Source organism: Scardinius erythrophthalmus, assembly GCF_964197995.2.
Source record: "Scardinius erythrophthalmus genome assembly, chromosome: 22".
Lineage (NCBI taxonomy): Eukaryota > Metazoa > Chordata > Actinopteri > Cypriniformes > Leuciscidae > Scardinius > Scardinius erythrophthalmus.
In genome coordinates, this window is record NC_138242.1 from 8,910,360 (window position 1) to 8,925,645 (window position 15,286).

The 15,286-nt window shown below is 37.5% G+C and overlaps 1 protein-coding gene across 9 annotated transcripts in view; it reads left to right on the forward strand.

Annotated features, from left to right (window-relative positions):
* kmt2ca (lysine (K)-specific methyltransferase 2Ca) overlaps positions 1-15,286 on the forward strand; it is a 138,926-nt gene that overhangs the window by 20,328 nt on the left and 103,312 nt on the right. For all 9 annotated transcript variants that reach the window (XR_014029225.1, XR_014029226.1, XM_081353291.1 and 6 more), the window contains exon 2: positions 6,665-6,835. Coding sequence is in view for 7 of the 9 variants with exons in the window: in XM_081353291.1 (XP_081209417.1) it covers positions 6,666-6,835 (170 nt within the window). In the remaining 2 variants the exon portion in view is untranslated. The remainder of the gene's footprint in view (positions 1-6,664; positions 6,836-15,286) is intronic.

A 15,286-nucleotide genomic window follows, 5' to 3' on the forward strand; every position in this document is an offset into this window, starting at 1 on the left:
TCACAATTCGTCTGTTCAACAAAATACCTCACTCACCTGTTGAGTAATAAAAACGACATTTTAAATACCGCTGTACTCGCCATCTCCAAAATGCCAAGCCAGTGTTGATTCTCATTAGCTCTGTTGCCTTCTCTTTTTGCATGCAGACTCTCCTTCTGTTTGCTATTTAATTTTTTAAACAGGTGATTCTCCGGAGGTTTGAGATTTAGCGTTATAAACGCTTATTATAAGCTTACCATAGTGAAGCACGGTAAGACAAAAACACTTTTTGGAAGGATTGATGTATTGACTCATCGTATTGATATCACTGATAAACTTATAATAGTGTACCTTTTAATATACTGCCATGTTCAGTCAGTGCTGAAGGCACTTTATAAAGCGTAAACATGAAAGTACATCCAAGGGTGTGTTCACATTTATAGTTACATTTATTGGTTCGTTTGGTCTGGACCAAAAGAAAACCTTTAGTCCTGGTTTGCTTAGCGCTCAGATTGGCATTTTTATCTCCGAACCTAAAGGCATAGGGATATGTTCACAACCTGATTGGTCGGCTTTTATGATGTAGCCTATTGCCTATTGTGAGACGGAACTTGCCGAAAATCCAAAGCAATGCAGTGTGCTGGGATAAATGCGCTTGTTGTGTACATATGATGGTATTTGGACCAGATGAGAACTTGTGAAGAGCTTATAAAATGTGTAAAGGAGTCAAAAAAAAAAAAAAAAAAAAAAATATATATATATATATATATATATATATATATATATATATATATATATATATATATATATATATATATATATAGAGAGAGAGAGAGAGAGAGAGAGAGAGAGAGAGAGAGAGAGAGAGAGAGAGAGAGAGAGAGAGAGAGAGAGAGAGAGAGAGAGAGAGAGAGAGAGAGAGAGAGAGAGAGAGAGAGAGAGAGAGAGAGAGAGAGAGAGAGAGAGAGAGAGAGAGAGAGAGAGAGAGAGAGAGAGAGAGAGAGAGAGAGAGAGAGAGAGAGAGAGAGAGAGAGAGAGAGAGAGAGAGAGAGAGAGAGAGAGAGAGAGAGAGAGAGAGAGAGAGAGAGAGAGAGAGAGAGAGAGAGAGAGAGAGAGAGAGAGAGAGAGAGAGAGAGAGAGAGAGAGAGAGAGAGAGATCTTTGTCGTAGTATCCTTTCAATATTTATGGGGATGCCTATGGCGGGCATCAGTGCTGTGAGAAGAATAGAGTAAACTTTATAGTTAGTTACTTTGTGTATCTGATATGAATAAAACACGTCTTCAAAATTTGAATGGATTGTTTTTGCTGCTTCCATAGACACCATTGTGTATTTTACAAATCATAAATGTATTGTTTTGCTATACATTATATGTATTTAAATGTCTGAAACCTAAAATAAATATGATGTGGTTAAAAACACTGAATAGTTGTGATATATGACAAGTGCTGAGCGCATCCGTCTTTGGCTCAGCGCCAGCCATAGCGTGAAAGCACAGTTTGAATCTGGCAGTTATATCACATCACTGTACATTCGCTCCTTAGTGGTCAGCTGCTGCAGAACGTGCCAAAATCGAAATTGCTGATGAGATGCAGAGGAAAATATCTAGTGGAAAATGAGAATGTTACGATGACAAATTGGTAGACATCGCCCAACCCTAACTCAAAGTTAAATTAATTTTAGCACTTTCTTTCATTAATAAAATAAGCGTTTTAATGATGACTTGTTACAAAGACTGTCAGTCCCTTGCCTACACCTACTGGAGTAACAGTGTAACTGCACTGACAGACTGTCTTGCGTGAGCAAAGACATGCATCAGTGCTGATACTTAAGAAATATCAGCATTTTTGGAAAAACTCTTTCAGCCAAACATAATCAGAGTTATGTTAAAAATATCCTTGCTCTTCCAAGCTTTAGGCTATAATGGGAGTGAATGGTACCTTACATTTTTAAGCCCAAAAAAGTGCGTCCATCCATCCGTCCATCCATCATAAAAGTAATTAATACGGCTCCAGAGGGTTATTAAAGGCCTTCTGAAGAGAAGCGATGCGTTTTTGTTAGTAAAATATCCATATTTATAACTTTAAAATAAACTATAATCACTGGCTTCCGGAAACGGCCATACGCAAGTCGAGTTCCGGCGGAAGAGAATATCGTGCATAAATCATTGTTGTGATTTTAAGAAATACCACTTTCTTACATAAGTGATATTGATTTTATGCAATAGTTCTTTAAACAAATTTAATTTTAAAGAAGGCAAATAAATATATAAATAAATAAATCATTAACAAGGTCAGTATTCGCTGTAAATTTGACTCAAAATCTCCATTTACAATATGGCAGTAAAGAGGCAGTCTAGGAGTTAGAAAGGCCCTGTTCAGAAAGACTTGAAGCATTTGTTGTTGTCATTCGGTCTTTCTTGTGTAGATTAACAGCATTGTTTCCTCTAAGCCTGCAGAATACTGAAGTCACCAGCTGCAAAACCGATGTCGCTCGCCTTGTCTTGTTTGTCGCTCGCCTTGTCTTGTTTTTCTACTGCCAAGCTCAGATAAGAGCGCAAGACAGCACTGAATCATAGCAAGGCATCTCTCATCTGATTGGCTGGAGTTCTCAGTGAGAGGAGGCCTGTTCCTGACCAGAGCCTCTTAAGCCCCTTTCACACAGAGATTCCAGAAAATGTGTCCCGGGATCGTTCGATTTTTGGTTCATTCACACTGCCAGTGATTTTCTGGAATCTGTGAGTGCGTTCACACACATCCCTTAAAGACACGTGACGTCAGGATGTGATAACTCCTGTCAGATGTCAGTTCTGCTGATAACTCCTCTTCATAATTTCTACACGAAGACGAGTCCATACTCCCTAGTAGCACCACTGGATTTGCCGAGTGGCTCGTTCCCGATATGCTGTAGCATAGGTTGTAGAAAGGCCCGTGTGATGGCAGTGCGTCATCACTATGACACACCCCACCCTTATGGCATTGGTCCTGGCTTTTGTTCACACAGGGCGCATTGTTACTAGGTCCCCATCCCGGCATCAATCCGGGACGTGTTTGCGTTCACACAGAAGGCAGTTTTACGGCAATTTCCCGGGATCAACACGCTTAGGGGCTTAAGATTCCCAAGCGATCTAGAGAGTGGGGGAACAGAGCATAAACAACACTGTTTGCATTTCTGTAACATACTTGATAATATTGCTGTGCTGATACCAAACACTATTTAATAATAAATATTTGCTGTTTTGTAAGACAAGTATTACTCTTATTATTGCTCATATTTAAGTTAGTGTTGCACCAAATTATTATTTTTTAATCAAAACAAGTTTTCAATTAGCTGAAAACCGAAAATAAATTTGAGTTAATAATCCATTACACACAATGCACACACATTTTTGTTTTTGTTTTGTATAGGCTACAAATGCACACTTCATAAGATCTGTTTGGATTTGCTAAAGTTTGGTAGGTTCGTGAAATTAAACAAACACTATAGTAGTTTGTCTTTTTTTTTTAGACAGCTGTTAAACGGGGACAGTAAACTAATGAAGACTTTGGTGTTCTCCGTGCTTTTAAAATATATGTCCTGCTTCCGACACTGGAAAAATCACTCTCATCTAGCAGCTCCCTAACATACACTGTAGTACCTGGATAACACCCTAGCCGTGTGACAGCGAGTTTGCATGGCCAAGCGCCACTCATGTTACCCTTATTTTACCTGTGTTTTTTTTACCAGTTTTCCTGATTAACACATGCAGTGTTTTAAGCCATTTTATGTTCCACTGCAGCCTGACCAAAGTTAAGTAAGTCACGTTTTGCCTATGATCTGCTGCCCCTGTACACAGTTATTTTTCTGTAAGTGTTGTCTTTAAAAGAACCAGGGATCAGAGCTCTTTCAGTGACCCAAAAGTGAACGGAGTCAAAAAATTGCAGTCTTTTTTTTCTTGAGTGTGAAAATGTATTTTTGGTTCACTGTAGTTGTAGTAGGGTCTTTTTTAGTCCCACTTTTTAATCACACACACTTGATTGGAAGCCAGTCAAGTTTATTGTCATAAAATTCTGTCATCATTTACTCAATGAAAAACAATTGAAAATAGGCGCCTCTCACTGCAAAAAACGCGTTAGGTGTGATCATAGTGTCTCTCTTCTCTGACAGGTGTTTTTGCTGTGTATGTTTCTGTGCTGGTACCTTGGCTAGTTTAGGCCTGTCGTGGACAGCTGACTCTCAAAGCTTTTCATATTCTTCAAATTCTTAGCAGTGGTTAGTTCACAGATGTGACAGAAATGAACTTTTTCATTAAGGAGTGATTTTTGCCCGCATTATTTACCTTTGCAAGATCGTTTTTTTTTTTTTTTACCTTACTAGATGCATCATCTTGTGTGAAATTCTTACATTTTAATACATTTAATTAGAATAAAGGCCCGTTCACACCAAGCACGATAACTATAAAGATAACTATATATGCGTCCACACCAACGACCGATAACGGTCTTTTTATTCTAAGCACGCGCGCGCCCGGATGATCCAGATCCATTTTAAATGCGCGAGACCTTTAAATTAGAATGGATTCTGATTGGCTGTCAGTGTTTTATCGTTCGACAGCTGGAAAAAAATCGTTCTGAAAGTGATCCAACGATATCGTTCCTCATATCTTTATCGTTATAGTTGTGGTGTGAACTCTGTTATTCTTTAATATGGAGAACGATTTTTAGAATTATATCTTTATCGTTATCTTTATAGTTATCGTCCTTGGTGTGAACGGGCCTTAAGACTACAGGGTGTTACCAATCAAGTATCAACACTCTCAAGCGTTCGTTTGGTGGAAAACTAAATATGTTTAAAATGTATTTTACTGTCTCTTTTCTCTGAATGGTGTAGCATTAGATTTGTAAAATAACTTGAAGTGGTTAGAAATGTTCGGAATGTGAAAATAAAGGGATGCTGGAGTGCTTTGCAGGACAAATTTAAATTGAACAGATCTGAGACACTGAAAACGCTGTATCATGAATGCATGTAGTAGAATACAGGCAGCATAGTGGATCACATGCAGACTATATATTTCGCACAAGGCCATATTTTTTTTAAATAAATGAATTGTGTAGCCCTGCAATGTAGCTTTAAGTTTAAATATTTCTCTTGCAAATGCCGACACATAAACCGTTGAATGACTTCCATTTTTTGGGTTTGCCGCCTGGCTGTTGCAGTCAGGTAAAGAAGGGACCCTGTGATGCTGGCAGTAAAATCAGCATTCAAATAAGCAGCGGGACAGGCCTCTCTGCTGCGCGCAGGGGTTTTCCTCACCCCATTTCCTCCACTGTCCCTCAGCATGACTGTGCTGAATAAAATCTCTAAATTAATTTGAGCTGTTCTCCACAGAGAGCGGCGGCGCCACACTGAGTAGCAGATCTCCCCAGTGTTCATCCACACACAGCTGTGCTCATGCTCATCAACTATGAGTCAACAGCACTGCTCTCTTCTCCTCACATTCACCTCTCAGCGCTGGAGTGAACAGTGCACTGAGGCACAGAGCTGGGAGTCATGCCAGGATATAACATGCAGTGGTAGAAATGTGTCAGCCGCTAACGATTTTGCTGTATCATTTATACCGGAGTAGATACATCAATGCTGTTATGACGTGAGGCATGACAAAGCATGTCAGAGCGGGATGTTTGCCAAACAAATCAAGACCTTTTTTTTTTTGTAAAGAAAGCTTAGTATTTTAGCGTCCAAAAACAATTCCCACATCTGTCATCTATCCGTTTCATTTGCAGAGACAACTATAAATAGGTGATTTGTATGGTTGATTTCCCCAAAAAGCTTTCTGACCAGCCTGACATGTCAACTTTGACTCAAACAGTGACAACCAATGGGAGATGGCCGAGGTTTTGGGAAACTTGTTTGAAAACAGTCATTGTTGTAGCACTTTTGCTACCGCGGAGTATCAATAGGTATGCTAACATGCATTAATTTTCCTCAGTCGGAATGAATCCAATCTAATCAGTTTGTGTGAACCCTAAATGTTGTAATCCAGTTCACATATTAATTTACTTGTGCATTACATGTATTCCAAACAAAACTTAAACGCCTGCGCACATTGCGCAGTGCCCCATTCAGCGCGTTCAGAACTGGGGTGTCCCTTTCGGTCCGTTCGGTGCGGGATCACATCATTGTCGATATAGTAATAGGCACTGTAACTGTGATGCAGGCTCTTTGCTTCATTTACATGTCCACGTTTATTGAGCAGGTATATTTGCTTATTTCCATGAATCCCTGTTCTGTTTATCTGTTCCACTATTGGTGGAATTTAATGAATGGAGTAGATTGTGAACAGTAAAAAAACAACATAAAATATATATATATTTTGCTGTTTAAGCTCAGGCATGTCTGTTTTGCTTTATGCAGTAGCCCAGTGCATCTTATTACCCAGGATGCTGTGTGGTTCTCATGTATAAAACTCATTCCTCTTTGTTTTTTTGTTTTTTTCTGAAGTTTGATTTTTACATCACAAAGCTGTGTAAAATGTATAATGCTTTTTACTTTGTCCAAAATAGTGAAAATCTACTTGCTGATGGTAAATAGTAAAATGTTTAGGAAATGACCAGATTTACTTGATTTATTAGATTTTTTTTTATGCGGGTCACACCCGAGTCAAACTAACACATGTAATGTATGGACGTGTTTTTGTCTTTGTACAGAATGTCATCAGAGGATAAGAGTCTGGATCCCTCTGAGCAAGGACCATCTCCTCCCCTGAGCAGTGCTGGGGCCACGCCCTCAGGGAGCCCGGCCCCCTCAGATAGACGCCCACGGGGCCGGCCACGCAAGGATGCTAACTCTGTCACACCCACACCCAAGTCCAAAAGAAAGTAAGAGCATGTCCTGTTCCCATGCGACGGTGTCTGCATATGATGACACACTTGGAGCTGACCACGCGTCTGCTTTGCATTTTCCTCTATGTTGTTTAAAGCAGGAAATGAGAATATTATAACTTGACAAATCACTGACAAATTTATTATATTGAAGGGCTTGATGAATGAAACCATTGCCACTTAGACAATTTTCTGGTTTGTGATATTACACTGATTGGCAGAACTGAAGGTTATCATTTGCCCAGAAATTAGATTGAATCAATAAGTCTAACACCAGGAACGATCATGATATTTACGGGGATTTATGAGGCTAGTTAATTCTGTCATGTGATTATGATGACCTGATTATTTTTCCTGCCCTCCACCCTCCCCTTTTTTAGTATTGAAGTATTAGCCAGTTTTCCAGCTTATCACCTAAACTCCCTTATGCCTATTTAAACTATTCATTAATACTTTGAATTATTTAATGGCTTTCTATTAAGAAACCTTCTGGATAAATCATGATTAGGGTCAGATGTATGTTAAGACTCGGGGAATGTGTTTGTTAACACAGAATGTAGGGCTGTACGATTTGGAGAAAAAGAATGCTAATAAAAATGGCATTTTTGATTTAGACTTGCCGTGCTTGTTTGTACGGCTGTAAAATATGGCCAACATGTTAAATCATTATGGCCATAATAGCAATAATAATAATAATAATAGCTATTATTTTTATTTTTATTATAATTATTAAACAAAAAATAATTACTGTTTTATTAAAATATAGTATTGTACTAGTCAATATACAGAGTTCAAAAATTTTTTTTAGAATAATTTTACATTGCAACTGTAAGATTACAATAGTAATATTTATGGTTGTCTTTATTTTATTTTTTTTACTTTAAATCACCAAACTTTTATTTTGATAGATAACCGCAGGATGCCCTTAAAGGTTCTCTTTTGATGATAAGTGCTTCTCATTTCTTGAATGGAAAGATGGTTGGTGCATGTTGCGTTCCCAAATGCACATTAAAGCGACCCAAACTCAGAGTAGACGCAGAGATGAGTTCATGAGGAGCAGTATTTACTATGAACCAAGCCGGGCTGAGATGCTGCAAAAACATTTAATTAAATCACAGCCTTTGCGACTGATAATCACAATTAGCCATATCGTGATATTGGTTTTATTTTGATTAATCGTGCCCTACCAGTATGCATTTGTGTCTTTGTGTGTGTGTGTGTGTGTGTCTGTGAGAGGGCTGTGTTCTGGTATTCTGTATTCTGCTGCACCTGGAAGAGGCTTTCAAGTATGTCGATGTGCATTAGTGTGGAAGAGCTCTGTGAGGCACACGAGGAGATGCTGCTCAGAAGGACGACATTTTCTTTTTGCCAAGTTGATTTTGGCTCCAACGTATATCTGCTCTTTCACAGCATGGGGTGTACGAAAGGGAAAATATTAGACTGGCTGTAATTCTGAATGACACCGTCTAACCGGACGTGAGCGATGATTAAAAAAACTACGGTTTTGTTGTCATTATAATCAACAGTGGCGTCTACAGTGAAAGCGGTCGACGTGGTGTGTCATCAGTTCATGGACGCCTTGTTCTTTTTCTGATGTTCTGCACAGCTAATCTGCCATTTTATTTTCCCTGGTTTTCTGTAAAAACTCAATAGTTCATCCAAAATCATCACTACAAAAAAACATCTGACTTTCTTGCTTCTGCGCAGCACAAAAGGAGAACATTTGAAGGCCGTTTTCCATGCAGTTACTAAAAGGACACAAAAGCGACACGTCATAAAAGTGCTGTGAGCCCAAGTATTCTGAAGCCATATTATAGCTTTGTGTGAGAAACATGGGACTCCACAGGAGTTAAATTTTTGGATTTAAATTGGATTTAAAAACCTAGTTTACTTTGTAGAGTGTTTTCTATAGAGTTCTATTGAGGTTGTACAGTACATGGTCATGCTGACACCGTGGAGATGACTATCATCAATGTGATTCATTCTTTAACAACCGCTCATGAAGCGCAGGTTCACACAGCATGTTGCTGAACCAGGCGAATGCTGTTTATTACGTGCTGCTAATAATGCCATGAGCATTATAATACTCTTATAATCTTAAGATACATAAACCTTTCATTACTTTAGGAGTCGTCTAGCTGGTATTTGGTGATTTTTCAAGCCTGTGATGGGAATACGGGGCCTCCACTATGAGATCAAGTGTTGGCCGTCAAATAAACAGTGCAGATATAGGGCAGATTAGTGAGGTACCTGATACTGCAGGTACAGTCCTCTGTGGACCTACACGCCATGTTCACACCATGAATGTTGTGTCTCAATGCACAAACCTCACTCAAATGAGATCTCTGTTTCAAAGTGATTGTACAATTGTCTGAGCTGGCTGAAAGGAAAGGCTTTCAGTTAAAGGGGAAGTGTCTGTATTTGGCAGCATAGCAACATGACTGGTTTCAAAATTGACTGCTTTTATACAAGTTTCCCTAAAATACTTTCCCTGTCTGGCAGATGGGTATATATAAAGGTCATGTGAGCAATTTGTTATAAAATACTACTTGAGTGGTCCCTGCTTCATATGTAGAAACAAAACAAAGTCAACTATTGCCATTTGAAGGAGAAATATGTAAACACAACAACTCTGTGTGTGTGTGTGTGTGTGTGTGTGTGTGTGTGTGTGTGTGTGTGTGTGTGTGTGTGTGTGTGTGTGTGTATGTATATTTAGACTTAATAGCTGAACTTGCAGTTGGATGTTTGATTGTGAAGATCTGTCTGACTCATTGGTTTACCACTAAGAGCTTGTCTGACCACCACAGTCTGTTCACTGACATGTTTAAGCGGTTCTTTGCCAGAATGTCAAGCGTAAGGCTGTTCTGAACGTTATATTTGTGTTTTGATGTATCAAATAAAAAGATGAATATGCATAAAGATAGAAGTTGGTTGGTTGATGTATGGAGTTGCTATTGAAATGATAGATTAAATGCCTGGCTTCCTGTATTAAAAAAAAAAAAAAAAAATGTTTGCCAGGAATTTTTCATGATTGAAAATTAAGAATACTGTTGATTTACTTTTTAGGCATGTTTTCCATAATATTTCAACTTTTCTGTGTGGAACTGACTTCTGTTATTATGACAATTTCTCCAGACATGTTAAATCCAGTTTATAGCTGGATATGATTGTAGATCCTTTCAACGTTTTAAAAGCTGCTGACATCTAAGATTTGATGTTGGATATGTTCTTGTCTTTCAATTAAAAACACTTGCCTCCGATTTATTTCCCGACAGAGTCGGCAGACTTCTTTTGCATTTTCTGCGCTGATTTGGATGAAAACTGTAGGGAATTATTTGGAGTGTTTTAAAAATGATACAAAGTGTTCAAAATATTTTATGATCAACAATACAAAGATGTGTAGAAGTTGTGAATGATGGGTGTTTAAATTCTGGGGATTTCTCTGGGCACAGATTCTGTGTGGGCCTACTTTTAGTGACTTTAGCCTGTTGCTGACATCACTTCCTGCATGTTTACCCGGGTGTTTGTTGACTATTATACTGTGAATGTACGGATTAGGAATTGTTTTTTTTTTTCCTCCAAGAAAAAAAAAACATGATTCTTTTAAAACGTTTTTAAACCAGCACCAATCATTTTGCAGGTTTTTGTTAAGTTCCCAGACTCCTCAGGAATCTTTTTATTTTTATGCTAGACACTTAAGTCAATAAGTATGAACTGTGTAAGCATGAGTGCTGGGTGAGGAAATGGTTAAAGTGTCAGTGGAGAGAGAGCAGCGCTGTTATGAAGGGGGTGCGTCACGTTTCAGCCAGTCAGTCCGGCCCGGGTTTTAGGCTCCTCCTTTCTAAGCTGGAACTACTTGCACTGTAAGCTTTTTTCCCCTCTCTGCTTCCCTTTTGCTCTCTCTTTCTGGCACTCTCTCACTCTTTCTCGTACACTCTCTCGTGCTTTCTCCTGCTGTCTACCAGTGTGCCGTGACTGTGGCCAGGAGTTGTTGGGGGAAGGAAAATCTAAATTGATAATCACAAAATGTTGACTTTCATTTAAAATACATCAAATGTACATGTTGTTGCTTTACATTTGTGTATTATTGATATCTGAATCATAGAGTGGGGTCCAAAAGTCTGAACCAATAGACTGAACACTTTTATTTTGCAGTTTTCTAGCTTAATATTTAATATTATAATTTCTTTACTTTTTATTTTTTATTATCTGCATAATTTGAGCGAAAAGTTTATTTGAAAAAAGTCTGTTTGAGAATTTCCTAGTAGTTGGAAACTTCTGTGTGCTTCTGTGGTAGCAACGTAATCTGACCTTTTGTTCAAAGGAGTTCACATGGTCAATGGTCAAATTTGCTTACCTTTGACTGGTGACCTAGAAATGCTGAATCTAAAGTACTTCTTTATTTTATGTCAGTTTTATTTGTTGTATTATTTTTTTTCACAGTCCTAAAACTTTAAATTAAATAAATATATATATTTTTTTGATACCCAGTATACACTACTGTTGACATTTTTGGGCTGTTTTTTGTCAATTTTTTTTTTTACTTATTTTAACTTTGTAACTATTATTACCAAATTCATATTTTTATTCTGCAAGGGCAGTTAAATTGAACGAACATGACAGTAAAGAAATGTATAATGTTTCTTAAGCTTTTCAAATCAGCATATTAGAATGATATGAAGGACTGGAGTAATGATGCTGAAAATTCAGCTTGGCATCAAATGAATACATTACATTTTAAAATATATTATATAGAAAATAGTTATTTCAAAGTGTAATATTATTTCACAATAAATACATAAGCATAAGCGACTTCTTTCAAAAGCTTTAAAACCCCTTATAGATCCCAAACCTTTGAACTGACTTCATTAACTTTCACTTCAGTGATTTATGTGTGTATAGCCAAAAAGGAAGGTTTTATTTGATATTATGTTTGAACATAGTGTACTCAAACTGTATTCCTTTTCAATTCCTGACAATCTGTTTTTGGGTCCCGTGTTTTATATATTGCCAGACTAGTGCAGAGCTCTATAAATGCCCTGAGCACAATCCCTCTGGGAACGTCCTGACCCTCTGCACCTCAGCACTGCTTAACGGCTGTTTATTTATCTTCAGGTTACTCATTACCCCAAATCCCATCACTTGTTTACCTTGTTACCCCCGATGGTAAAGTACACGTAAAATCCGTTAAGTATGACCCTGCTCTCAAATGCTCTCCAAAGGCCTTCATTTTATGTATTATGCAGATCTTTCTTAATGTGAATGATGTTAACTTCTTATTACAGGGCCGGTTATTTTATTAAAAAACGTACATGTAAAGGAAAAAGAGATCAGACCCTTCGATAGTTTTAAATGTACTCCACAGCAAAGGGTATGTGATCTTTTGCATTCACTTGCCCTACGCTGGTTACACAATACACTGCGTATGCCCTAGGGATGTGTACATGCAAAGTAATATTAGATAGCCTAGAGCTAAAATAAAACATCTATTTTAGATAAGCACTTGGATTTGCAATTATTGCAGCTTTGCTATAAATTTCTCACTGTGGAGCTGAAGCTTTTTTTTCTGTATGCCCAAAGATGTTCACACATCTGTAGAAGTTTGCCATCAATTTATTTTAAAGGTTAAAACACTGGATAGTGGCGGTTCCAAAAGCAGATCTTCTATAAATTCAATTGATTAGTTATTGATTACATATTTTGTTGATTCTGAACAACATTCCTGTCTGAAAATGTAGTCCTAACCCTATCCCTACCCTCAAACCATAGCTGTACCAATAACTTGTACCTAAAATCAAAGGGAAATGATGGAAAAGGTGAATAACACTGATTTCGAAGCACCTAACCCTGGTTGTAAGCCTACACTTGACATAAACTGTAAATGTGTCCCTCAAATCTGATTCTGTCAAAGATGTTGACCCAGGAACATGTTGTACTTGGTGAAATCACGTTCACTGTCTGACTAGCAGAAAGAAAAAAACGTTATTCACACAGAAAATGTCAGTTCACTTTACAGAAAACAAAGCAATATGCGTTGACTTTGTTTGTAATCCACTCTTAGGTTTGTTCAGCATCATCTTGCATGCAAATTTCTATTGGGATTTACGTAGGCTACATAATATTTTAAAATGTACTCTTAAAATACACTTTTTTTTTTTGCATTAAAACCTGACATTCACCGATTAACCAGCATTTCGCTCTGGTGTTAAAGGCTAAATGGCATTGGGGAAGTTGGCTAGCCTTCAGTTGTTGTGTCGCTGGGCAAGATGTCGCATGTAATGTGAATCTTTTGAGAGACACATTATAGAGGAGGGGGTTGTTGACCTGGATTAAACCTGTCTTAAGCACAGCACAATAGCCTGCATTTTCAATGATGTAGGTCATTGATCAGAGCGCTGGGCGCCAGGCTAGCAGGCAGCAGCAGTATCTGTCTCAATCCAGAAACCTTAGCCTGGAAATGTGATGCCTATTATTCTACCCATGCTGCATTGTGCTTGGGGAGATCAGTAGTTTGCAAGTCCCAGTTATTTGGGTTTCATCCAGTGTTTTAAGATCTTTGGACTGTTGTTTTTTTATATACAGCTTTATGTAGTAAACTCGCTTCACATTTAATGTTTTTAGACGGCCACATTCAATGTAAAGTTTGTTGACTTGTCTTCTATATGTTGATAGTTGTATGTGTAAGAAGCTTTAGGTCTGTAGATCTTAGTGCTCTGAGAATCACAGGAACATTTAAGGAAGTTTTCCAGATGTTAATCAGCGCATGTTTGCCCTTGCATGGAATTATCCACACACAAAAAAAAGTATTTTTTTATTTTTAACATATAATTGTAAATTTGAAAGATGTTTACATGGACCCTAATAATTTGAATATAATTGGACTACTTGCACAGTCAGAATAAAAGTCACATTTAACCATGTCAGTTGAAATTAATTTGGCAAATAATCCAATTAAAATTTATAAGGGGTGGTATAAACCTTTTCGAATCTGATCGAGAGGACATGTAAACACTTGATTGGATTGAAACCCAAAACTGGAAAGTACTGTGCATGTGCAATGATGTAGAAATGTGGTAATGACATGGCGCGTGGAACGAGCTGTTGTTGTTGAATGAAGAGTCATAAATGACTGTAGTGTCATTCTAAAATTCTCCTTAAACTCATCGTATGTGAAGTGGAGCAGGATAATGTCCTACCAGTCCTTGTTTCGGACTCTCATCAACAGGCGCCTTGTTTTAGGCGCGGGAAGGGACGATTTTACTGCTCGATAAATATAAGCACGACACAAAGCTTCATGTTCTAGTCGTTTCCAAAATTAAGACCGGAAATAGATAAATATTAAGTCTTCTCTTTAAAATAAAGAAAAGAAGCATTGTTGAAAACAGATGAATTTCTTTCTTCTGCTGAACACAACAGAAGATATTTTGAAGATTATGGGTAACCAAATAGGCTAGTTGATGGGCCCCATTGACTTTCATAGTATGGAAAAAAATAAAATAACATAGTCAGTGGAAGTCAATCAACTGTTTGGCTACCAAAATTCTCAAAATATCTTCTTTTGTGTTCAGCAGAAGAAAGAAATTCATACAGGTTTGGAACAGATTGAGGGTGAGTAAATTGACATAATTTTCATTTTTGGGTGAACTAATGATATTGTCTTTTTCAACAAATGGTCAGGTGAAAAGAGGTGCTTAAGCTTCAAACCTCAGGAAGTTAAAATTTTCAAGTTTAAAAATGAAAATTCTGTCCTTTACTCACACTCGTGTTTTTCCAAACCCATAAGATTTTGTAGTTCAAAACACAAATGAAGATTTTTTATTCTGTAATTATTTTGTCCATCCATTACAATTTCCAGCCTAAAAGTTCATAATACGTTGTAAAAGTTATCCATATGACTCAAGCTTTTTAATACAAGGCTTCTGAAGATAAACATTTGCTTTATTTCATGAACAGATTTAATTTAGATTTTATTCGCCTGTAAACATTGTTCAGCGCACATAGATAGAGCTGATTAAATATGATAAACAGCTAAAATGTAGAGATAGTGTGGATAACAGATCCATTGTGCAGTGTAGTTTGCAGTGTGAGCTTGTGCTAAAATGTAATGATTGACAGCTTCACTGATTATAAATGCAGAGTTTTTTGTTTACTTTCTGTATATAATGCATTCACAATTTCACAAAAATATTTTTTTTTTATTTTTTTTTTCAGGTCCAGAGTTTGCATTTAAATGTGGTAGTGAATCCACTAAATTATAATGCTCTGTGTGAGTCACTGATGAAATTGCAATGATTGACATAGTTTAACATCTTATGGCTATAAACAAGAGACATGGATGCAACAGTTTAACCCATTTATTGTTCACTTTTTGGTTTTTACCCATTTGGTGCTCACTCAGGGGCAGTTGTGACCTATGGTTAGAGAGTCGGACTTGTACCTCGAAGGTCG